Source organism: Pelodiscus sinensis, chromosome 26, assembly GCF_049634645.1.
Source record: "Pelodiscus sinensis isolate JC-2024 chromosome 26, ASM4963464v1, whole genome shotgun sequence".
Lineage (NCBI taxonomy): Eukaryota > Metazoa > Chordata > Testudines > Trionychidae > Pelodiscus > Pelodiscus sinensis.
Window position 1 is genome coordinate 6,410,077 of NC_134736.1, and position 26,357 is coordinate 6,436,433.

Consider the following 26,357-nt stretch of genomic DNA (forward strand, 5'->3'; position numbering starts at 1 on the left):
CCCTGTTCACATTCTAGAACTCTGCATTGTTCGGAGTTTCTCTTGGCTCCATTGTTCTGTCTCCTCTGATGGGGGATAAAGAGCATGTATTTGAAACCCAAAGTTTGCGTTTACCTCTGTCCAATAAAGTAGGATCCTGATATACATAGTTGGTGGAAGCAGTTTTGCCTAGAAGACCATGGATGCTGACTAAATGCCTTGCTTCTTACAGCTCAGTGATGCTCACTGTCCATGTGCTCCAGGTTATAAGACCTTAGTGGATGGGATGAGACATTGTGTTAGACAAGTGTATGACATTTGTAGAGATGCATCTTCCCGAAACCAGGAAGGACAGTGCTTTACTAAGAAAGAATGGATGCATTACTGTACAAATAAGGTATTATGCTTTTTATATTCGCTAAATCCTGGAATCTTGCATATCTTGGCTTACAGTTTTGGGCCTATCGAGGGGCGACCTTCCCCTTGAGCTTAGTCCTTCCCTACGACTTGTCAACTGGGTTCTTTAAGCAGGTCCCTCTCTAGGGGACATAATAGGGTGTCACTGCGGAAACCACTCTGGGTGTCCTTATATTAGCAAATAAGGTCTGCTGTCCAGTGTCTCTTCCTCTGCCCTCTTCCCCCCATTAGAGACAATACGGCCCCTGGTCCAAGTCAGTTCCCCACTCTCTTTTACCAGGGTTATTACGGCCTGTCACTGGCCAAAGTCAATCCCTCAGTCCCTTATATCAGGATCGATACGACCTTGAGGCCTAGTTTGCAGGGGTATAGGCCCCTCAAGCCCACTACAGGAGGCAGTGGGAGGACCCGGGCCCTCCCACTCCTCTAGGTCCCAGCCCAGGGCCCTGTAGGCAGGGTCAGAGGCCGCTGCCACGCTCAGCGGGGAATCTACCTGCAACATGCTGAGTACCCTGGGGGGTTACTCCCCACCCTGGAAAACTTCCTACTGGGATTCACTGGCTGTCTCTCCCGTCGCTTCTCTGCCATCCACTGGCCCTGTTGTTGGAAGTTCTGGTCGCTCCTTCTCCCTGGAGATAGTACAGAGGCTCCTTCCCTGTCAGAGGTCTGCCCCGACTGAGCTGTCCCAGGGCTTTTTATAGTCAGGTTCCCCTGTGAGCATGCCCAGCAGGGCTGTAGGGAGGGGCTCTTTCACCCAGTAGAGCAGAGCTACCCTCCTGTTCCTCAGTGTGGGGTTGATGTACCCCAGGGGTGGGCAAAAGGGCTTCGCGGGCTGGATCCAACCAAGCGGGATGGACCGCAGAGGCCCGCCCTGTCAGGACGGGAGGAGGCTTCGCGCACTCCCCCACCCCCAGGCCAATCAGGGCCTGGGAGCAGTGGGAGCGTGCGAAGTTTCCTCCGCCCTGCCCCCTCCCTACAAACATGCTAATTGGTCTGGGAGCATCCTGATTGGCCTAGGGGCGGAGGAACGCAGGATGACTCCTCCCACTCCAGGAGCATGGGCAGCTCACGGGAACCTGGGGAACAGCAAAGACACTCCTCCACCCCCAAACCAATCATGGTCTGGGGGTGGGGAACCTGGAAGTATCCTGGCTCCACCCCTTCCAGAGCAGCTTGGGGCCACTTCAAAAATTTCAGAAATTTTTGAAGTGGCCCCTGGAAAAAAATTAACACCCATCCCGATATACCCTGTCACAGGGCCCTAACCCTCTGACCATTCCCACACTGTGCATGAACAAAGCATCACGGGAGTTTTGATAGCATGATCTGAATCATTGCATGTTGCTCCTGTACAATCTGAAATAAGAAGTTCAGATTTCTTCATCATGACAAACCATAGGACAAAACTGCCCAATTTCCTTCAGCTCTTTTCTGTTTTTTTCCCAGGAAGTTATAATTAGTGTCCCAACATTCAGGCAGGTTTCATTCTTCTTCTTCATTTCTCTGCAGGTTTGTGCCCTTCCTGAAGACTATCAAGGCTATGACAAGGTTCTTGGCCTCTGCGTTTGTCGAGCAGACAATCTGAACAGTGTGTGTAACTCTCAGTGTAGAAGACAACAAAGAGACATTCTGCAGTTTGTCTGTAAGGAGGAAAATGCTCAGCTTTCTATCACTTACAGAAATGGCAGCCAGGTAAATGTGCTGCTCTTTTAACTTTTCCATTTAATCTATTTATATTAATTTTTAAATAATCAATCATCCTAATAATTAAAGAGCTTCCTCCTTTTTTTAAGGTGTGATGTCTTAAAATGTAAGAACTAACAAAAATATATTTTTCTTTAGATGTCAGATGTAGATTTTCATTTGGCCCTGTATAGCTGCTGTAGCTCATATGTGAAATTCATGTCACCCAAACTTATGAACTTTTTAGTGTTTGGATTTTTTTGAAAAGCCTGATGGAAGAGGGGGCTGTAAGTTTCCATTTCCAATCTATGCAGACAGCCGATTTGGCAAGGAGTATGCCTGCATTGAGAGACAAGTCTGGCCACTGAAAGACTTAACATGCTTGTGCCACCTGAAAACACATGCTACACTGCAGAGTTTTTACTCAAAAATGTCTGGTTTTGTGCAAAAACTCACAGAGCGTCCACACTACAAGTGCGTTTTTGTGCAAGAAAAAGTACAGTAGATCGTCAGAACACAGGGCTTTTTGTGCAAGAGTTATTCCTCTTTCTATGAGAAATAAGCCTTTTTGCACAAGAGCTCTTGTGCAAAATGGTGCGTGTGGATGGACAAGAGGGGTTTCCTATTGGAAAAAGCACAGGTGTTCTTAAGGCCATTCTGTGAATGGCCATCAGAGCTTTCTTGCGCAAGAGTGTCCATGGCAGTGTGGACGCTTTCTTGCACAAAAGCACATGGCGGTGTGGGCGCACTCTTGCGCAAGAACTTTTTGCAGATGATCTCTTCTGCAAAAAGTTGTTACACAAGAAGCCGTCAGTACAGATGTAGCCCCTGTTATGTCTCGTCCTTGGCTTGGTGTCTTTTACCACAGCACCTCAGATTTCAGAATATTTGCTACCTCTAGAAAATATTTTGGTTGGATGGGCGGTTACCAGTTTTGCCTGGTGGGCCATAAATGTGAGAATAAAGTATGTGTCAATATGCAATCTGTAATTATTTATTGTACTATGAGGACTGGTTTATGACTAAGACACTATACTAGTAAACCTCAAACTTCAACTTTTATTTGCAGATTGCCATTTCTTTAGAACAAATACAGGCAGTTCGACAAGTACTGCTTTTCCCTCTTAAGAACCCCTGCCTTACAGAGCACAGCAAGTCTTCCTATCCTGTGTATATGGTGGAAACAAGTGGTAAGGAAGGGGACGGCAGAATTCACAGTATTAAATGGGCGCTGATTCTGAATGGCCTTCATAAATGTAATGTTGACATAATATACCAAATGCACACAAATAATGCAAATGTACAAAATGCATCTGATTCTTTGTGCACCAAATATATATTTGATGCATAATGTACCAATTGCATTATTTGTGCAACCAAACACAGCTCCATCAGCATTATTAGAACTCTATCCATTCACTCAGGGGGTACATTTGAGCATTTGGGCCAGATCCTCAATTGGTGTAAATCAGCATGGCTCCTTTGATTTCAACTTAGTTGAATCAATTACCACTTGAAGACCTGGCCCATAGTGCCAAAGAGAACCTGATGTCCATGGATGTGGCACATGCATTTTAGAGCATGGGCCCTGAATGAAATCACAGGCCCTAAAAGCAGTGCACTCCAAATACAGGTCTATTTCAATTTTTCTAAGCTTGATTTTTGAGATGAGATAAATTGGTCCTCCCCAGAGGGGGAGGAAATGAGGGTTCTGGTATGATACAAATGTAAATGACTGATGCTTTCATATCATTTTAGGAAAAGGGTTTTGGGGTGTGTACAATCCTGACCCTGAACTTCTGCACAATCTCATTGTGCCACTCAAAATGTCATCTCTGTACGAAAGTGCACCATTGTCAACAGCAGCTTCAGGTAAGGCTATGCAGCAAGGCTGCAAAAAAAGTAGTTTCTGTAGGATTTGCCTTTTGGTTACCAACATCAATTCCCTGCTATTCTGAACTGCGTCCAAAGTGAATAAATTATATTTATATTAAAACTGAACAGAACTTATCATCATCACCACCACATTTCCTCGGATATTCCCTCATTCTAGGCCTAATCTAAAGCTTATTGAACTCAATGAAAAAAGACTTCAGTTGACATCAGGGGGCTCTGAATCAGACCCCCTCTCCACTAGGGTATTGCCAAGCTGTTCTTTCCAGAGTCAAAGCCCACAGCTTTTTTCCTTACAGTAATTCTGATCTATGCCTTCCCTTTCTCACCCTTCAATTGTTACTCTTTTAAGTAACTTCTTTACTGGTTCCTCAAGCCTCTTGCAGAATTGATATAGGAGTCTCTGTCTCATAAATCTTATTTCAGCTGGAACTATTATTATTTTCAAAATATTACGGTCAACATTTTCAAACTTGGGTGCCTGAAGTAAAGCATCTATACCCTTAGTTAGGCACTTAAGTAACAAGCCTTTATTGTCTAAGCACTACAAAACTCCAATTGCAGTTGAATGAGTCCTGCATCCCCACAAGAGGGGTGCCCACAGTCAGTTTTACAAATGAATACATATCCTCAAAATGTTGGATGATCCAGCTGCAGTAAAATACAAGAGAGTAGTTTTGTTACACAGTGAAATGCTGTAAGTGTTGAAAATCACACAGCTACTGCCTCACCTTTAGAATAACCATTTTTTAAAAGGCTGAAAGGAGAATGCATAGTTTCACTAAGTCAAAGAGCCGGAGTGCGGATCAATATTTATCTGGCACCCTGGCTGTGAATTTGGTTTGATCTGAAAACAAGATTTGGCTCTGTAAAGTTTAATTGTAAAACAATCAGGAGATTCCATATCCTGTGGCTATTATGTGTACAGAGAATCATGAGGATTAAGATCCTAGGCCACTGAGATCTGTGTTTTCACAGGAAAGCCTGGCAAGGAAGATGATCAATTTTATTGGAATCAAAGCCAAAGATCTTCAAACTCTACGATGAAAACCACATTTATGGGCATCTTAAATCCCACTACATGCATTGATATTAACGTTATCATCATGTTTATTGTTTCAAAAGAACATTATCCAGTGTACGAGGTGTAAGTACAAATGTTAAACCCAACCAAAGTTTGCTAATCCACATTTATCTAATCCATAGAAAATATGCTTGTTTTTTCCCCATATCTTTTTTAACAGATTTAAGGGCAGAAAAGTAGATGGCTGGGAGTGGAGTCAATTATTATTAAATCTGTATTATTTTTATAAAACTTGCTGCAGAATATATACTGGTATTTTAGGAAATATCTACACAAGTAATTAAAACTAAAGTGCAACTATAAAAGTGAGCAACGTGCATTTTGTGATGCAGTCTCTTTGCTTTTTGATTGGTGTGTTTGTTCACTTCACTACTGCGCAGCAAGCCAACACAAGTTTTGTGCACACTTGAGTACCAGGTAAGCCCTGCTTTGGCTTGGTGCTGGCCCTCTGCGTGGGTATGAATTTCACAGTCAGTGTTACAAGACTCACCATCCCGGAGTACCCCCTTGCAGCAAAAACTGGGATTGCAGACATCTGCTGCAGTTTAACCACCACAATCTTGCTGCAGTGACTTGTCCTCTGGCTGAGCCTTAAAGAGAGCTCTACCCTTTCAGGCCTGGGTATGCAAGTCCAAACCAAACAAGACATGAAGTCATTGCCCCACTCTCCAACTGGCCCCATTCATCCTTCCCCAGCTTCTATCTTCTCTTCTACTCACCCTCTGGGCTCAGCTTCTCCAACCTTTCTCTCCCTGAAACCCCTCCTGGGCTCCGTTTGGTTGCTCCCTACTCCTGAGCAAGATTCTCTCAATTGCTTAATCAGCCTCGCCCAGTGCAGGACTCAGGACTCCACTCACAGAGCTGCATGACTGGGTGGGGTTGACTACGCAGCTGCAGGGCCGTGCTGCCGCACAGCTTAGAGGGAACCTTGCTCCCTCTGACCTTCTTACCTGGAGTCTTTCACATGCCTATGCCTGCTTTGTGCTCGTTGCTCCAGCCAGGAGAGGTGTAGCAGGGCAGGGTTAACTGATCAGAGCTGACAGGCCCAAACAGGCAGGCTGCCCTGTTACACATGGTTACAAGATGAACAGCACAGTAGACCCCTTTTAGTTCCTCTCAACTACACCCTTTAGATGACAGTACTGGTGTCCTGCACCTCACCCTGGGAGGATCCACTCTTAGACTAGATCTCTGTGCTGCAGCCCCCTGATTCCCAACAGGGGTTAGGAACCTTTTTTGGGTCAGGGGCTGCTGACCCACAGAAAAATCAGTCGGGAGCTGAACACAAGTGAGAAACAAAAAACAAAAGTCCCTCACTGGTGTGACCCCTGACTGAGAAGGAGAAAGACACTCCCTGCATTCGTAGGGCTAGTAGATTTTGTGTTCTCCAGCCCCATGGTGGGGCGGCAGGGGGGCTGGAGCACCAGCGCAGACTCCCCAATGCTGGGGGGGGCCCCTGAGCCTCAGGGGCCAAATCCAGGCAAGCTAGGGTCCACATCCAGCCCCCGGGCCTGAGGTTCCCCACTCCTGCTCTACAAGCTGCCCTTCCAGAGCCCGTGACAATGTAAGTTTATAGTAGCATGGATACTGTCTTCAAAACAAAGCATTATTGACCCACTCCCTAAAGACACAAACCACACAGAGCAAAGAGTAAAACAACAGAAGGCTGAGATCCTTGTGTCTGACGTAATCCTTGAACTTTCCTTAACAGCCTTTGGAAGTATCACTCAACCCCACCAACTCCATCTCTGGCAGGAAGAAGCAGACTGCACTCCTACCAAGCTTTTCACTGTCACAACCGGGACAGCTTCTAATAGCTCCCTCCAAAATCCCTTCAGTTTGAGATTTAGAATCCCCTTCGTTCCCAGACTTTAGCCTTGTGAAAAGCAGACCATTCTAGCCGGCATGGAGCTGGACAGGTAGTTTCTTTCCACTGATGGCCCGAGCCTTATTTTTTTGCAATTATTTTATTTCCTGTGGGTTTCCACCTTCCTCTGTTGATTCAATGCCTAGTATTCAGGCAGATAACCTGAGGGGCATGTGATATTTTAAAAAGAACTATGTATAACTCCCTCATTTTTTACACTTACCTGTTCGTGTGATCTAGCCAGTTGCAAGGGGTCTTACAGTCATTATTGTGCATTAGCAAATTTCAGATGCTAACATGCACATTATTTGCAGAGTATTTTACAAACAGATGGTTTCAAGAAACACCTATTGTGTCTTCTCCTAGAAACAACCTGTACAACACAAACAATGAATTTGACTGGGGAGGATTCCGCAGCCTGGCAGAGGAAATCAAACTGGCCAACTTCCTCCTCTTCCTGTACCAGTTCCAGCATCCTGGCACCTATGTCCTTGGCCTCAGTAGTAACCAGCACAAAAAAATGGTTTGTTTCAGGGAATTCTAGTTTTTGTTTTTATGATGGTATGTTTAGTGGAGTGCCTCAAGTTCCATAAAATGGTTTGGAATCAAAGGAAACTTTAAAATTATATAATGAGTCTCTTTATAGATTTTACATACTTTCTGTTAAGTTAGTACAATGTGTGTCGGGGGGGGAGGGTGTAGATATGTGGACATATATGAAAACAGAGGCTTGCCTATGTGTGTATTTATGTAGCACATTTGAGTGTAAAGAAGTGGCGGGAGATGAAGTCAATGAAGATCTGTCCCACTATTTTAATTGTTCAGATGGCTAGACTCAAAATTGCCTATGTTTGACCTGCTCTTTTTACATGTGTGCTCATTCCATGCAGTATATTAGAGTCATGCCATATGGTGGACAGTGTTATGAAGAAGGGCCATTCTTCCCAACAACTCCCAGGCATGTAATACAAGTGGGCATTGCAAGAATCCCAAACCTTCTTCTGAAACCTGACTGGCCTGCTATTGTTGGATTAATAATAGGACTTCTCATTTTCCTCATTACCTGCCTGTTGCTAATTGTAAGTAAAAATATACAATACTTCTTTCCACTGCATCACTTCCAGATTTTGGAATTAGGATTAAGCTACGTGTTATAGAGACATGTTGAAATTGATTCCTGAGCAAAGTTCCAGCATAGCCCTATGCACTACTTAAACCCTAATGCAAGAGCTTAAGTAGTATTTAAGAGCTGCAGAGAAGGTGAATTTCACCCATGCTACCTAGTTCAGTAGACTAAGACCTCATGCTGCCATGACTAGTGCTGTCAATATAGCAGAGTGATAGAAAAAAAGTGGGTAATATTAAGAGGTCCAGGGGTTATAAATCGTGTCTGTGGTTCTAGAAGATAAATGTGATTCAGCTAGTACCCTTACGTCCACACAGCTTCCCTCTTCCACAAAAGCCTATGCAAATGAAGCGCAGATTAGCATACGGCATGCTTCATTTGCATAATTAATTAGGAGTCGTTTTTGCGCAAGAGGTTTTTACGCAAAAAGGCACCATCTACACAGTGCCTTTTTGCGCAAAACCCCCCTCTTGCATTCTTCCTGAAAAAAATGAGGATGAACAGCTCTTGCGCAAAAATCTCTTGCACAAAAATGGCTTCTAATTAATTATGCAAATGAAGTGCGGCAATATGCTACGCTGTGCTTCATTTGCATAGGATTTTGCAGAAGAGAGAAGCAGTGTAGACATAGCCTCAGTCACATTCGCTGATACAAGGACTGTGCTAAACTGGAAACAATCATATGATCCATCCACTGGGTGGTAGAAACAGAGAATTCTTGTACCATTTACTCTCTAAAAATGTCCTGTGACACCATGAAGACAAAAAGATTTATTAAGACATAAACTTCTGTAGGTAAAACTCACTTCATAACATGACTCTAATTCTGATTAATCGGGTTTTACCCACAAAAGCTTGTGCCCTAACAAATCTATTAGTTTCTAAGGTGCCACAGGACTCCTAGTTGTTTTTGCAGACAGAGTAACACGTCTACCCCAGTTCCAGAACCTATGAACTCATATGTCAGCAGGCTCAAACTGCTGAGGACTGCAATTCCTGCCCCTGGACTCGTGGCATATATTAACACTAATCCTTTGTGGGGTATAGAACAGATCATGTGAATGCTTTGATTAGAACTTGTGGGCCATGTAATCAGCTGGTGTAAACCAGCATCACTCTTTGCCTTCGGTGGACCTATGCTGATTTACACCAGCTAAGGAGCAGGTCATACATGTGATGATGCCTGCTGTTGTTTGAGTGCATAACTATATCAAAACAATAAGATGTAACAAAGTAACGTGCTCATTGTTTCATTGTGTTTTGTAGCATCTTTGTCAAGACCTGAACTGGTCCAAAAAAGGAACTACCTGGCCCCAGTTTCGAAGGCTGCAGCTGAAGTATAATCTTGACAAATATTCTTCCAAAGGATCCACAGTGATTTCAGTTAAAAAATGTCATCCCAGGCTGAAAAACAAAGGCAACTTGGATAAAAACTGTGACAATGCTGATGAGGCAGAAGGTCAGATAATAAAAAAATCCACTAATGAAGTTATTCAGGCAAAGAGCGGAATCAAATTTATTTGACATATTTGTGACAGATTCCTATTTCTAAGTACTGTATGTTAATTGACTAGTGTATTCTGACTTCCTTCCTCCCCTCTGAATTACTATAGATCACTGGAGATTGATTTTTGCGGTCATTTACTTTTCTATTTCAGATTTTCTTTAAAATAATAAATACTTTCATTTCAGCTTTCTTCCTAGAAACAAGTGAAACCTGGGAGTCTGAAGAACAAATAAACCTGGACTCATTCAATACCAATGTCTTCTTTGAAATTCTGCTCACCCAGTCTCTGTCAGTCACAGCCAAACTGAGTCAATTTAAAGAAGAGGTAACTCATTTGTTTTTTATCATTCTCATGTGTACATGCACAACCATGTGCAGTATTACCTGTAGTATTACTGCTATATTAGGTTATGACTGTATGGCATAGTTTTCCTTCCAGATTCTATCTTCTATACCATGACGCTGTTAATACATATGTACACCATTCATATAAGCTGTATTTATGAAGCATAGGCCAGAGTTCAGGGTATTTGCTTGGGAGTCAGACGAGTTTGGTTCTATTCCCAGTTGTGCTCGGGAGTTGATGTGATCTTGAACATCACTGCACTTCTGTGCCTCAGTTTGCTTCTGAAAAATGGGGATAATGATTTCTTATCTTCCTTTATGAAAAGGCTTAAGAGCCATAGACAACCCATAGAAGAATTAGAACGATATATTGATTAGGACAGATAGCTAATGCAGTGCATTATATTACATTAATCAATTTTATACCAGTGTGTAACAGTTGAAAACAGTGGAGTTACACACACATAATTATGAAATAATATGATGGTGATTCAGTGCCACTGATCTGCAGCATGACAGCATGCAACTTTATGAATTAAGGACAGCAGGGGGAGCTAGTATTACAGTCTCTGTGTGTAGTGTAGCGAGAATTGTGTAAGACAAATGTTTGCAATATACTTGTACCTATAGATATTTTAAGGCACATGGTTCATTTTGATTTTAAGGCCACAATTAGCAGCACTAAAGAGTGGGAATACTAAAATGTTTATTACATAGAATTATATTTAGTAAAAAGATCTTGTGAAAAGAAAGGCACATAAAGAGGATACACCCTGAAAAATGCTTTTTGATGCAAGTTACCAACATGACTAAGAAGACAGCCCCAAGAATCCCTTTGCTCTGATATCAGTTTCTGAAGGTGGTCATGCCAGTAATACCATCATAGTGTCAGCCACTCAGCATTTCTAATACTGCAATGTCCATCTCAAGACAACCATTTAATGCAGAAGAATCTTAGAGGGGTATCCAGGTTAGTCTGTATCTGCAAAAACGAGAAGTCCCATGGCACCTTAGAGACTAACAACTTTATTAGGGCATAAGCTTTCATGGGGAAAATCCAAATTCATCTGATGAAGTGGGATTTACCATTAAAGCTTATGCTCTAATAAATCTGCTGGTCTCTGAGGTGCAGCAGGGGTCCTTGTCATTTAATGCACATTACTTTTTGAAATTTTATCCAAAGTAAAGTGAGGTCCTGACTATTATTTATTTATTTATTTATTTGTACTGCAGTAGCAAGTAGGAGTCCTACTCATGCACTAAGAGGACACCACTGTGCTAACTAGTCCTACTCATGCATAGGACAACATCATAACACAAACGTAGAACAAAAAGTCCGTGCCCCGCATAGCTTACAATCTCCCCAGACCAGGTAGCAAAATGTTTACCTTACTCTTCCGTTGTTATGGAGAGGGTTGTTTTGTATAAGCAGGAAGGGTTTCCAATCAAGATGAAGTCATCTAGTTTTAATATTTTAAAGAAAAATCAGGTTCCTGTATGGAATGCAATTATTCAAATATGTATTTGTTTTGTGCTAGGAATTCAGTGGTCTTTGAGCCTTAAGAAGGCTCCAGAACAAAGCTACAGCCCTTGTTGGTTTATTTTCCGTTTTGTTTCCCTCTCAGCTGAAAATTTTGTATCACAAACTTATGCACGAAATATCATCACTCAGAGAACTTTGGATAATGAGGCTGTGTAGTCCAGAGAAGGCAGAGTCTTATGATAGTACAATGATGGGGAACTACATGAGAGCGAAACACCAGGTAGAGCTCAGTTTTCCTATGATCTATTTAGGACATAGAAAACCTCAACTTGGCTATGTGTATTTTCATAATATTAGGCATGGTCATGTGGATTCTTTAATTTTGGTTGTTGTGTAAAGGCATCATATTTTCATAAACTACTAGGCAAATATTTCTGAAAAAGTCTATGTCTGATATACTTAAAATTGTTGGCACGATTCAGCGTTAATACAGAGACATGCTGAAGGTTACTCACTTTTCTGGTGCGTGCTTTATTTTTACTCAGTGTCTGATGCTAATCTCGCCCCACTTGTGGAAGACCATAGTTTCTCCTGGGCAGACCAATGTTTCAATTTTAGAAATGTCATCCATGTGCATATAGAGATGTATATTTTGTGGCAGCATTTTCTTCCATCTGCTTCACAGATATTGTATTTGGCTGCATTATTCTGAAAGAAACCTGTGAAGAAAATGTAATGATTTTGCAGTTTATAAATAGAAACACACACATTCACACCTCCACACACACACACAGACACATATGTGTATAAACATGTTGTCCAAAGCTATAGAAGCAAAATGAACATGGTCCCTGAAATTGTGTGTTAAAAGTTCTAGATGGAAAGTTTGGACCAATATTTTAAATATCTCACCATTGTCTCAACAATCTCACTACATGTATATTACTTCAAAGAGACTTTAACACCAGACTGCAAAGGTAAACCTCATGTCATTCATGCTTAAATTTGACACTTTACGAATGAGCCTTAACAAAGATGCTAGATACCTTAACCATTACAAAGATAGCTTCCCCACTTATCACCCCAATATCATTATCTCATAGACACTAACCTCTCCTCCTCACCCCCCTCTGTTCTAAAATCTGATTTGTCAATTTTATGTGTGTTCACTTTTTTCTGATTGTATCCCTTTGGTATATATGGTCATGCCAATTTTCTTCCTCAGTCTGATCTGAGGAAGTGGGTCTGGCCCACGAAAGCTAATCACCTAATAAACAATCTTGTTAGTCTTTAAAGTGCTGCATAGTCCTGTCTTTTGTTTCACCATTCAAGTGAGGGAACATTAAGAACACTTACCCTCTAGGCAACCAACTGGAGCCAGAGCTGTCCTTACCCATATGTAGACTACACAATTGTGTAGGGCACCAGAAAAATCTGGGCACCAAAATCTGGGTCTACCCACCCACCTCTTCTTATCCCTGTTCTGTGGCTCTGGTTCCTCTAGAGAGGATCTAGTTAACTAGTGAAAAAGCCTGCTTATTAGCAGAACACCAAACTTGTGAAAGAGACATTTGAGTGGTTATGAAACCATTTAGCAGGCAGTTGCCAGTCCCAGGTAGTTACTGTCTGTTTCTGAATTTACTGTATTAGACCACATCTAGACTTGCAGGAAGATTGACGTTGCAGTGGTTGATCTTCTTGCATTCAATTTAAATCGAATGCGGAGGGCAACCCCATTGGGGCCAATACTCCTTACTATTGCAAGCAATAAGGGAAATCAACGAGAGCATTTCTCCTGTCGACCTTCCGTTGTGGGACGGGCACCAAAGTTTGTCTTAAGGTATATCATCTCCCACTATATTATTTGCATAGGTGGAATGGTGTATCTTAAGTAGACCTTCCCTCTTAATATATACCCTGCCTCAGTCTACAAGATCTTAGTTTAAAATATTTCAGTAGTGTGTTGCTGAAGATTATAAAAATCACATCTCTAAAAAATTGTCACACACACCCCAGTCTTCTGTTGGGCATAGGGTTTAAAGGCACCAGTATATTAGTACTGGTCCCCATAAATCCTAACAATGGTTCTGACTGGATTTATTGGCCTTTGAATGCCCAAGTGGGGAGAGATACCCTCAAACTGATGCTTTGCTGCATTTGTTACCTTACAGTAAAGTACAAAGCCACTGCAGTCTCATTTCATGTCTTGAGAAACAGAGATGTCTGCATTTTATGTTACAATTAGGCAGAAGCGGAGATGCTACACAGAAAGCAACTGGCTACTGAATATGCTGAGATTGTAAAAAAACAACTTCACTTATTAAGCCATGATCTGAAATGCCAAGAAGAGCATTATGTCGCGTTTAATTCTGCCCTGAGAGAGGCGATGAGATTGGCACAGGTACTGACAGAGAAAGCGGCTTGTAGAGGGAGCAGAGCCTCGCGGTTCAAACCAGACTATCAACGGTAAATTATTTGCTTTACAACTCTGCATGAAAGTGATTTTTCTTTCAATGGACAAAGCAGTTGTGTAGTTTTGAGTCAGTGGGTTGGTTTATAATTCTCACCAGCATGGGTTCAATAATCATGAGGTTATTGAAATTATGTTGATAGAAATCAGGACTAGGAAACCTCAAGGAAAGGAGAGCTGAGGATATTTAGAAGAGCCCAGTTAGAATTTAAGGTCCAAAATTATTCTAGTCCCTTATCATGCTTCCTGAAGAATTCTTCCCATTTGCCATTTCACCTCAGCTTCCATGGAACTGTCCTGTCAAGCCAGTCATCAGAACACTAGGTAACAAGAGTCTGAGGGGGCTAGTCCCAGTGTCAGAATCAGCATGGGAGTTTTAATAACATGATTTTGAAAGCAAGGAACATAAAAAAACCATGTTTCCTCAGTTCTGAAAACCCCTTTGTGACGGTGTTGATGTTCAGAGATGGATTACGTGCCCAATCCAGGAGTCTCCTGAAATGGACGCCGTTGAAACAATTTTAACTTACATTCAGATTACTAACATCCATCTTTCTCTTGGGCGTTTCAGGTTATTAGCCCAGATTGATACAGCAAGCAACAGAATGTCAAGTGCAATAATAAAGGAAAGTCATAGACTCAAGGCATGGGGTGTGCTAGGGGAAGGAACAGGAGCTCACCTTATTAATAAAGAGAAAACCAGGCTTTTCACCAAGGAGGAACTACTGGGTAACTACAAAATTAGTCTCTGTTCAAAGAGTTATTGCAGGTGGGCAATTGTAACCCAATAAATCAATGCCTCTTCTAGTGGTTGGTCCATATACTAAAACAACAGCCTACCACTGCTGCTGATTAATGCAGTTGCTCATGTATTTCAAGTGGGGGTAGCTTGTGCTTTTTAGAAGTAAACCTCCTCTCTTCAATTCCCACTAATGCCTCATGGATTTAGTGTGTTATGCAAGTGTGACCATCTATGGAATTTCTTCAGTTAAACATTTATTGCAACTGCGACATTTTCATTGTTCTTCCCTAGGCTTTTGATAAACACACACATCTAGGTATCAGTGTATAACTGTATATATAGGCAGTCCCCAGGTTACGTACAAGATAGGGACTGTAGGTTTGTTCTTAATCTGAATTTGTATGTAAATCGGAACTGGTACATATTGTAGGGGAAACTCTAGCCAAACATTTCTCCAGAGTTCAGTTTTATTCTCCCACACCTCACTTCCCTCAGTCCTTTATTCTCAAGCTGAGGTGTCTGCTGAGAAAAGCCGCTCCACGTCTCCCTGGTCTGCTGGGGGGGGGGGGGTCGCTAGCTTTGTGTCTCCCTGGTCTGCTGGGGGAAAGCAGCTAGTACGGGGTTGCCTCACCCCGTTTGTAAGTAGGGATCTGATGTAAGTTGGATCCATGTAACCCGGGGACTGCCTGTACTGTATTCTATACCAGTGGAAATGAAAAGGAACTACTCTGTAGCTGAGTTAATTTGTTCCTGTTTGTTTAAAAACAAGTAGTTCCGTGGCACCTTAGAGACTAAGTTTGTTTGTTTGTTTGTAATGTTGCTGGCTGTGTGTTGCTGTTATAAAATGAATTAAATATTATGATGCCTAGAGACCTAGTGTAGGCGTTTTTGCTATTATTTAAATCTTCAAAAATGTATGTATACTGCAGATTAGGACAAGAATCTAAGTGCAGAAATCTGAGATTGTTAGCCACGCTTGTTTGGTTTCATAAATCCCTTTAATCTCATGGGAGTCATGCATATGTATTGGGGGTGAGGGTTGGGGAGAACAGAGGTCAGGGACATTGGTAACTCTTTTCCAATATAGAACATTTGCTAAAGTCGATGGGAGGATCAGTCTTTAAGTCTTACCTCTCCTTCCTGACTCTCACCTGCATGTGATCTCTGATCACAGACAAACTATCACAAAGAAATAGCCATAGGTGTCTGATTGCAATCTTAGGATCAATCCAACTGTAGACATACAGGGTATGTCTAGACTACATGATCCCTTATGCCTCGTGAAACGAGGCTTACAGGATCGGTCGGCAAAGGCTTCCCCAGCTGACAGATCCGCGTCTAGACTGCCGCGCTGTGCCGGATCAGCTGATCGTCACCATAGCGCAGTGATCATGTTTATTTTAATGAAGTGGGGATTATTTAAATCCCCACTTCTTTGCCTATGCCGGGTAAACTAGTTTACACGGTTCCATCAATGGAGCCATGTAGTCTAGACATACCCACAGATTTGGAATTTCAGGCGCATAGGAAAAGCAAATGAAAACCAGATCGGATCCTCAATTAAACCCTATTTGTCACTGGTTGTTCTCAGGCTTGGATGGCTGTGTGAGGGTACGTGACGCCGTCTACGTGAATCCTATAACTGGACTCTTAACTCCCAACCCAGATTGTGTCATGCTGTTGGCCAGTCACTGCCCCATGCCTGTGTCTGGTGATCAGTTCCTGCACCCTGAAACCGGAAAGGTGCTTCCTGTGGCTGGTAATGTTGGATACGATCCATTCAGCTCAAAACTGATCTCTGCTGTTGACTCTGCTTCTGGTAAGGAACACATGGGGATAATTAATATATCCACTTACCCACAGAGAGAATGAAGCTGTGGCAGGGATTTTGGTAACGCCTAATATACTTACCTATTTTTTTCTTATGACAAAAGCCTTACATGTAGGTTGACCTGTGAACCTACTTGGCAGTAGAAGGAGATTTTGTTCACTGTGAATTGGGCCTTGCAAGGTCAGGATTTACTGAGCATGCCTGGCTTATATAGAGCAAAATGTTTAAATATTTTCTGTTTCTGATGCTTTTTGTCTCCTTTTTCTTTATTAAATTTTATAAAATATTATACGCTAAAGAACTTCTCATGGTAAGTGGTAAAAGCAGAAATTAAGTTGGAAAAGTGTATCAACCACAGAAAGGGAATTCACTGCCTTCATTCAATTCTTCTTCAGAAGAAAGAGAAAGTATGTAAAATGGTCATCCTTTGAAATACCTAGTATATGCCTCTATTCCCAGCTCAAATGCAGAGGCTGGATATTAACATGGGAAATAGTTCCCTTACCCATTGAAATGTAAAATAGTTTGTAACAATGTCAAATCTCTTCTGTTTCAATGTTTAGGTGAACTTTGTAAATCTGAAGTACCCATATTCCCCTACATTCCGTATCCTATCTCTCCGAGGACTGGGTTACCAGTGAAGACAAAGCTGCCTAACTTACAACCCAACAGAGTGTTTAAACTGGGAGGACTCATGCTCGATCCAGTTACAGAAATAGAAGTGCCAGTGCTAGGAGTTACAATCCATCCCCATACAGGGCAGAAACTGTCCTTGGGTGGGACATACATGAATCCTCTTACAAGCACAGTGACACCTCTTGAAATTGGAGGGCCTATGATTGAGCCAGAGGGAGGAAAGATTGTTCCAATACTTGGAGTCAGTTTGGATAATAACACAGGTAAATTTTCTTTGTGTTTCTTAGGATGGAAATCCAAAGTGAGACTGTTTCTTCCTCCTCTTTTCTCCCCTCACACACCTTCCCTATAGCTAGTTACTGGGTAGATGTTTGCAGTTACCTTAACTAAGAGGAAGATGTCCCATCTAACAGGTCTATAAAACGTATAGTTGCCAAAGGAACTATAGGAGAGTAGCCAAACTGTTAAAAGAAAACAGAGAAACTCAAATAGTCCATCCTGGTGACACAACTAAGCCCCCAAAGATTGTTTAAAACACCCCAACATCAGCTGAGAGTCACTGACTGTTCTGCTGTATTAAGTGACATACACAGATGCGGCCTATCAGATGCAAACCCTTACTTAGTCCGACTATTACCTCTGGTCCAGCAACATCCGTGGTCTGGCATGGTTTTAGTTGGTCATCGACTTATTGTGGGTGTGGCCAAGTTTCCCACAGTCCCATAAAGTTTGTTTACAGACACCTGGCTCTCAGTGTTCTGTGTTATTTAGCTCTAAATTACCCCTAAATGTCTTCTAAGGATACATCTACACTTGCTCCCTAGTTCGAACTAGGGATGCAAATGTAGCTGACCGAAATTGCTAATGAAGCGGGGATTTAAATATCCTGTGCTTCATTAGCATAATCTCACCCACGCGCTATTCCGCTCGCCAGCTGATTCTAACCAGGAAGTGCACTCCAGGATGCGTTAGTTCAAACCAAACCCCTTGGTTCAAACTAACGCTAGTCCTCAAAAAATGAGCATAGGCTTATATAGGGTGTGTCTGTCAGTCCGACATTATTAAGCAGCATTGCAAGTGCTATTCCATTAATCCATCTCCGTGAAATAAAAATAGAGACCCACTCCCTTCAACATCAACCTCCTATGGTTCGGCAAATTCTTTGGTTCGGCACCAGTCAGGTCCCAAAGGTACTGGACTAGAGAGGTTCAACCTGTACCATAAGCAGCTGAAAAGCTGCACAGATTGGACTCAAAGCATCACAGACAAAAATCCTGCCCCTTCCCAGAATATTATTTCAGAAATTATTGACCTAAAACTAATGAACTGCCTCATTTTTCATAAAGGTGACTAAAAAAAGGAAAAGAAGCTGTGACTGACGATTAAGAGGTGCTGTAGCCATTAATTATACTAAAAAAAGCTAGTGAAGTTGATCTGATGCTTGGAGATAGTTCAGTTGCTCTATTAATATAATAAAAGCAATGTGAAATCTATTCTTTGGGGTGTTTGGGGCCAAAAGCTCTAGATTAATAGAAAGCATTTTCCACACACTTACTTTCTTCATAACTAATTTTATCATACTCAAAACCAGAGCAAATAAGTAGTGCTCACACCAAAGGCATTAGGCAGCCAAAGCAGAATTGTTTTTTTATTTAGTAAGGAGAGGTACAGTACTATATACATAATTTAGAGACAGATCTTTAGCTGGTGTAATTGGAATACATTGGCTTCAATGATGCTATGGCGATTAATGCCAGCTGAGAGCTGTCTTTTTAGATAAAAAGGCAAAAAATATATAGTCAGAATCTGACTGCATTGCCTTACCAAAGATGCAGGAAGAGTTGGCTGGGATTCAAAGATATGTGTGAAAAATCTTTGTCATTTCAGCAGAACCAGAGAGTTCCACTCACTCTCTGCAGGGACACAGAATTTCCCTGCAGAATCTTGCAAGAAGTGTAATTTTGTGTTTCATACCTGCTATTCCAGTGGAGTTAAGATTGACAGTTCTGGTCCATGATTAGAGACCGTCTACAGAGGTTTTGAGTGGGTGGGAGGTTATTCTCTTGATTGTTCACTTAGGAAAGTCACTTCTTAAAAGCTGAACACTAATGCACCTTAATAGTTATCCAGAATGCTACATATCATACTGGCTCTGCTGTGCATATCACTCTACAGCAGTTATTACTGAACAAGATGAATAGAAATGCCAGATACACATCAAATAGGAAAGCCACAATTACATGTTTTTCTTTTTCTCTGTCTCCAGGGAGTTAGGCTATGCAGAACACAGGCCTTCTTGGCTTATTAGTACTATAGTATCAGACACACTGCCCATTGAAATGTGTCCCGGAATGTTGAATATATTTTCTGCACTGCTACTGGTGGCTTAGGTGATCTTTTACAAGTCATGTTGCATCTGTACCTAACTTTTCCCATCTATAAATTAAGTATAATAATTAGAGCTGGTCAGAATTTTTTTTCAAAATTATGTTTTAATCAAAAAATACCCAAGCATTCAAACCAAAAATTGTGAAACAGACTGGAAAAAATATTGAAAAAAGTTTCAAAATGTAAATGTTTCATTTTGACATTTTGCAATGAAAAAAAATCAATTTTTCTGATTCCAAACAAGCTTTTGTTTATATAATCTAGTTAAACTGAAAAAAGTTTGATTTTTATCAGTTCTCTCTTTTTTTTTTTAAAGGAAACATTTCAAAATTACCAAAACTTGAACCAAAAAAGTTGTTGATTTTTCAATTCATAGACAGTCTCAGGATTTTGACTTTTATTGGTGATTCAAGATAGTAAACATTTTCAGAAATACCATTTCCTGACTACCTCTAATAATGATACTGCCTGTGTGAAGAACTTTGAGAACTCTAAATGCAAAGCACAATAGAGTGAAGTATTCTTTTCAAATGTATTAACATTCTCATTTTGCAAAGGCAGAGGTTTCCTAGAGTTAAAGCAACAGATACACTTAAAGTGTTTTAAAGTTATACACTATTGTAAACAATGGGTATTTACAGTCAGCATTTTAGTCTATTTTACATGCTCAATTAGGACCTGATCCTCGTCTTGTTTCAGTAGATGATTTTTTTGCCACTGAGTTCAATGGAACAGGATCAGGTGCATCACGTCTGGGTGATGTTCTAATTTCTTTTCATTGTTCTTTGACTATAGGAGATTTGGTCCCAGTTGGGGGGCTGAAGGGACCTTCAGGAAGCCTATTGCTTCTTGGAGATTCTTTCTCTGAACCTCTCAGTAGAAAGATTGCTCGAGTACACGGAGCTTGTCTTAATCAAGAAAAAGTGCTGCCCCATGCAGGAGGTTACCAGGTGCTGTTGGAAGCTAAGACTCTCATAGCCCAGATGCATGTGGTTAAAGCCCTGAGGCAGTATAAAGATTCAATTTGTGAAGATGTGTCCTTAGCAGCAGACAGGCAGGAAGACCTCAAGGCCGCCATAGAAGATATGAAAAAGTCAGGATCAATTAGACTCCATCATGCAATGCACTGTCTGCGAAGTTTGGAGCAACAACACGAAATAGCTTCAAACCTCAGCAGTAATGGTGGCAAACTGGGTACGTATTTTGCATAAAACCTACTAAAAACACTTGCTTAGAACAAAGGCAATCTGAGCCCATTTTAATGATTTAGAGCAGGGGCGGGGAGCCTTTTTCAGCCAGGGGCCTCTGACCCTCAGGAAAATCAGTTGGGGGCTGCACGCAGGTGAGAACTGAGAGGGAGAAAGACAATCCTCCCATTCCCCTCGCAGCCTAAGGGGCCCAAACTAGTACATTTTGTATGCTCCAGCCCTGTGGGGAGGAAACGGGGGGCTGGAGTGCCAATGTGGGCTCCCCAATACTGAGAGGGAGCCATGAGCTTCGGGGGCTGGGTCCAGGTAAGGGGGGGCTGCATCTGGCCTTCAGGTCTGAGGTTCCCTACCCCTGATTTAGAGGCAGAGTCTCTCCAATGTAAATGGATGAAAATCCTTTGAAGTCAATGGAGCTATATCCTGTGTCAGTAACAGAGAATTTGACCCAAAATAGCAAAAGCATTCTGTGCCATATTCGGACTAGAGTGGGATGAGAAACATATAACAAATACCTGCTGTCTTCAGCAAATATTTACTCTATGAGCACAGCCAGGTCTCAGGGTGTGTCTAGACTACAGGGTTTTGTCGACAAAAGTCTACTTTTGTCGACAAAGCTATACCTGCGTCTACACTACCACTGAGTTCTGTCAACATAATGTTGACGGAACTCAGCAGTTTTGTCGACGGCGGTAAACCTCATTCTACAAGGAATAACGCCTTTTGTTGACAGAGTTCTGTCGACAGAAGGCATTATTGCATCTACACTGTCCTTTGCGTCTACATTCTCATGTCAACAAAGCGGCTTGCTTTGTCGCCAGAACTGGATGTAGTGTAGACGCTCTTTGTTGACAGAAGCTTTGTCGACAATATCTGTTGACAAAGCCTCTGTCGACAAAAGCCTGTAGTGTAGATGTACCCTCATTTGGTTACTGTAGCCAAAATGACCAGATTCGTTGTGCATTCTTCAGCCTCTACAAAATAAATGGCTATTTCCATCAAGAAATAATTCCCATTCATCTTAGCAGCATGTATTAATACCTTCCTCTGAATTCCTTCTTTTCCAAATGAATTAGGGATTATCAAATATCCTGGCACAGAGATGTGGATTCCTGCAGTTTTTGGAATGAAAATCCCAGATCCTGGTGGTTCAGAGTTGATGGTACCCATCCTAGGAGTAGAATGTGATTGGAACACAGGGCACCCAACTCCACTCGCAGGAACCATGGAAGATTCAGATGGAAAAGGTGGAGGAAGAAACCGGATTAGACAACTGAAAGCCATAGTGAGGCAGTGGCAAGACTGCCACCAGTGTCTGTGTTACTCTCAGAATCAATAATATGCAGTGACAAAGAAAAAGTTACTGTATTCATACAAATTGGAACATGATATTCTGATGTGGCATGAACTTGACACAAAAATCAACTTCATCTTGATGGTAAAAGAGAGTTGGGAATGATATTGAGTCCTGCAGTGACCTTTTACCTCTGGAAACACATTCTGCCTTCACACCCTTGTACTTCTTTAGTACTAGTTGGTGATCTAAAAGGCCCCTCTTTAGCCTCTTGATTTGGGAAGGCTGGATATAAATCAGGGATGAGCAAATACCAGCCCACAGGCTTAGGGTTGCCAGGTGTCCGGTATTGGCCTGGACAGTCCGGTATTTGCGGCCTCTGTCCGATAAAAAAAAAACAGAAAATACCAGACGTAAAATCTCCGGTATTTTCTGTTTTTCTCGGACAGAAGGTCACGGGGGACATTCCTCCCCTTCCGCATCTGGCAGGGGCGAGGGGGGAGTGGTGATCGTGGGGATTTAAAGGTGCAGTGCCTTTTTTTGTGTGTTTTTTTCTTTTTGCTCAACAACTTTGATCCCCCATTGTTTTGGGGGTTTATTTTGCTCAACCCACTGCTATATTTATCTGCACAGCTGTAACTACTGACAATCACTTCTGACAATTCCCAGCCAATGGGAGCTGCAGGAAGTGGTATTTCGGTTCGCACCACTTCCTACGGCAGCCAATAGGAGCTGCGATCACCAGTACCTGTGGTTGTGCAGGTTAATATAGCGGCAGAGGCCCGCTATGGGCTAATCCTGGCAAACCACCTCCATTTTATTGACCACCCCTTACATAACTTCCTTCTCATATGGGCCAGAGGGGCTACTAGAGATACAGCCCCAAGGGTTGGGGGCGCTACCCCTCAGTGCTCCCACAGTCCATGCCAGTTCAGGAACAAGAGACATTCACTTAGGAGCCGAATTCAGACATATACATGGCAGCTCATTGCTGCAGGCCTCGTTCAGAAAAGGGCTGTTTTATCAACAGGCCCCTTAAGATCATAAGTCACTTCCTTCACTCCTGGGGGCACTGTGCAAAAAAAAAAAAAAAAATGAAAATATCCATAATTTTTTTTGCAATATAACTGTACATAATCACACCCGTTTTAATTATTTTGAACACTGATTTCAAAAAGCTGTCAGCAAGTATGTCTGTAACAATACAGACACATACCAGGAGTAGAGAGTTAAAGATAACCTAGTTCTTTTTTCTTTCCCCCTCCCCCCCACTCAACCCCCAAGCTCAGCAGGGAGCCAGATACCTACAACCCCTCCTCCCCAGAGCCCAACCATGCCCTCCCCCAGCCCAAATACCTGCAACCCCGCTCCAAGCCCAGCTGTGAGGGCCCCCCAAAACTCCAGGGATCCAGAGAAAGAAACATTCTGATGCTTGGTCCCAGGCTTGCAGAGTTTCCAATGCACCAACCTCTTCTCCCTTCAGGGCATGCTGCCAACTGCAGTGCCAAGAACCCTTTAGCTCCCTCTCATTCCCCCCCAGCAGTGTCTTTCTACCAATTCCACCGGCCTCTAGTGGCAGGTAGTAGGACTGCAGCTATTTCTGGGGGGAAGAGGGAGGGTAAGAAGGAAATTCTGTACACAATGTTGCAACATTGTGTATTGCACAATGGAACAGAATTCTCCCAATGGTATTTTATGGTTTAATACATTTAAATTACTGAACTGGATGTACAGAAGCTAAATAGCTCACTCTTCTCATCCTCTGAATTCTAAAACATTTCTTTATCTTGCCTTTCTGCAGGTCTTGTCCCTATCGCAGTTGGTGCCAGAACCATAGATCCTGTTACAAGTGAGACTGGCCCAGTTATAGGTGCTCAAATTAATCCTTGGACAAACATTGTAATTCCTATCGTTCAGAGTCTAGGAGCATTACCAAGAGGAGCAGCAGACCCAGATCTGGTAATTACAGCCCCAACCAACCAGACTTACTCCCAGATTTGACAATTTTTAGAGATCCCTTGCTTATGCTTTCAACCTAAAGGGAGAAAATTCTTCTTGCTTCAGTGTCCTAACGACACAGTTTTTTTCTATTAGAGGATGTGTGTGTTTGTCACTGCCAGAGTACATACAGTACAATATACAAATGTGTATGTACATGAATGAGCTTCCAGAACAGGGTGTTATTATAGTTGGAATAAATATAGAAGAAAATCCAGACATCACAGGAACGTAAGGGCTTTTTACAGGAATTTAGGGGTTCATTACCAGTTTACCAGAGATTTGGTTACCAAACATTTCTGAGCATTTTATCTGGTTTGGGGGCATTGAGTGGCATTTGGGGGAGGGGGCAGATAGTTCTATACTGAGAGCATTGGAGGCTTCTAGTTTCAGTATCTTCATTTCTGAATAGGTGTTTTGACAGTAGACAGACTTCTGTGACATCTTAGGGATCTACACTGTGGCAGACTGTATTAAGATCTGGAGCAGGAAACTGCAAAATCTACTTCCCGGAGTATATTTTCCCACAGTTCAATAAAGCTAATTTAAAATGTTTTTATAATACTTGATACTTGAAAATGATCAGAAAAAAATTAAAATTGTTGCTCCCACCTACCTTCCTAATATCCCATTGCTTCCCTTTCATCTGGACTTTATTTTTCACCTATCTTTGACAGTGCCCTTTCTCCACCTCCCTAACTGAAATTCATGCTACTTTCATTACAGCTTTAAAGCATAAACTTCTAACATGAAAGCTGTGAACCTGCACAAACTTTCCATTGCAAAGCATTCATCTCCCTAAGTGCCTATATTGTCATGCTGGAGAATCTGTAGAAATCACGGAACAAAAGTTTCCTCACTGGCACAGAGAATCTCACATTGCATGGGTTTCTGATATTCCTTCTGAACCCTGAAAACCTAACCTGGTGTTGTTTTTCAGCTGAACATTCTGGAAAAGGAGGTACATTCAAGACAAATGTATTGGCATCGCCAAAGAGAAAGGGAAGAAGAACTTCTCAAAGAGCTGAATTTTGTATTTTTTGATGTCCTTGAGGCTGTAAAGGAAGGAGAGGCACAGAAGGTGCAGTGAATCCTCTTTGTAATTGACTTCAGCTAATTCTTCTGTGGATTTTTTTTCTCAAGTGCTTAAGGGAATCCATTATGTGCCAAATTTCAAAATGTTTAGAAATACGGTTGCTTCTCTTTTTGACTCAACATGTATGCTTTGCATGAGCTCATCTAAATTTGAATTTTTCCAACAACATACCCCAATGCAGTGCGAGTCCAAATGTCAGTCCAAGACATTTTTATACCAATACACTATTTACACTCAATTACAAAAATTCCTAGTACAGAACAGTCCACTCCTGCAGATTCTCTTGTTTTAGTAGTAGTTGCCTGTCAGGGGGCAACCCCCCCTCCGCAGTGGGTGCTGCCCATGTTCGGGGCATAATTTAGAGTTCTCGGGCCTAGTCTCGCAGTACACTGCCCCTGTATTAGGGGGAATATGGCCCACTGGCCTAGTCGCTCAGTACACTGCCCCCATATTAGGGGAAATACAGCTCACTGGCCTAGTCCCACAGTACACTGCCTCTGTGTTAGGGGAAATACAGCCCACTGGCCTAGTCCCACAGTACACTGCCCCTGTGTTAGGGGAAATACGGCCCACTGGCCTAGTCCCACAGTACACTTCCCCTGTGTTAGGGGAAATACGGCCCACTGGTCTAGTCCCACAGTACACTGCCCCTGTGTTAGGGGAAATACGGCCCACTGGCCTAGTCCCACAGTACACTGCCTCTGTGTTAGGGGAAATACGGCCCACTGGCCTAGTCCCACAGTACACTGCCCCTGTGTTAGGGGAAATACGGCCCACTGGCCTAGTCCCACAGTACACTGCCTCTGTGTTAGGGGAAATACGGCCCACTGGCCTAGTCCCACAGTACACTGCCCCTGTGTTAGGGGAAATATGGCCCACTGGCCTAGTCTTTTATGTGCAGGCTCTGAGGCCTAGTCCTTCAGCCGCACCCCCACTCTCCGGGGTCTAGGGCAGCAGGGGTAGGGGGGCCCAGGCCCTCCCTCTCCACCGGGCCCCAACCCAGGGCCCTATCAGCGGCGGGTGGCTCCCACCACTGGCTCGGCGGGGTCCCTTCCCGCAACGCACCGAGCCCTCCGGGGCCTCTCCAGCTCCCTGCCCCGGGTCGCTTCCTACCCCCTTCCCCCGGCCCGTCACGGTCCCACCTGTCGGCGCGAGTCGGGTGGCGCTAGCGGCACTTCCCCGGTCAGCGTTGGGGCTGGCGGTGGCCGGTCCGGTGCTGGGTCGTGGGGGTCGGCCGGCGGCTCCGTCGTTGGGGTCGAGCCCGGCTTGGGCCTGGCAGCGGCGCATTCAGCGAGCCTGGCGACTCCCTCTCT

At 42.8% G+C, this 26,357-nt stretch overlaps 1 protein-coding gene across 2 annotated transcripts; it reads left to right on the forward strand.

Annotated features, from left to right (window-relative positions):
- The first annotated feature begins 62 nt into the window (after positions 1 to 62).
- LOC142820515 (uncharacterized) lies at positions 63 to 25,198 on the forward strand. 2 transcript variants are annotated; one of them, XM_075909640.1, is made up of 18 exons: positions 63 to 376; positions 1,906 to 2,088; positions 3,149 to 3,269; positions 3,838 to 3,951; positions 4,951 to 5,119; positions 7,290 to 7,446; positions 7,814 to 8,002; positions 9,316 to 9,508; positions 9,742 to 9,881; positions 11,527 to 11,664; positions 13,630 to 13,850; positions 14,426 to 14,583; positions 16,188 to 16,415; positions 16,991 to 17,326; positions 20,247 to 20,645; positions 21,733 to 21,903; positions 23,752 to 23,909; positions 24,889 to 25,198. In XM_075909640.1, the coding sequence occupies exons 1-18, from the start codon at positions 194 to 196 to the stop codon at positions 25,036 to 25,038; spliced, it is 3,408 nt and encodes a 1,135-aa protein (XP_075765755.1). In that variant the 5' UTR covers positions 63 to 193; the 3' UTR covers positions 25,039 to 25,198. The 2 variants fall into 2 exon arrangements, with proteins under 2 accessions (XP_075765755.1, XP_075765756.1); XM_075909641.1 differs by lacking the exon at positions 7,814 to 8,002.
- Positions 25,199 to 26,357: the final 1,159 nt, after the last annotated feature.

Excerpts from the sequence above, each read along its gene's own strand:
- LOC142820515 (XM_075909640.1), top strand. The coding sequence starts at position 194 with ATGCCTTGCTTCTTACAGCTCAGTGATGCTCACTGTCCATGTGCTCCA. Across the intron at positions 9,882-11,526 it reads TGAGTCAATTTAAAGAAGAG|CTGAAAATTTTGTATCACAA; the intron begins GTAACTCATTTG and ends TTTCCCTCTCAG. Across the intron at positions 14,584-16,187 it reads CACCAAGGAGGAACTACTGG|GCTTGGATGGCTGTGTGAGG; the intron begins GTAACTACAAAA and ends GGTTGTTCTCAG.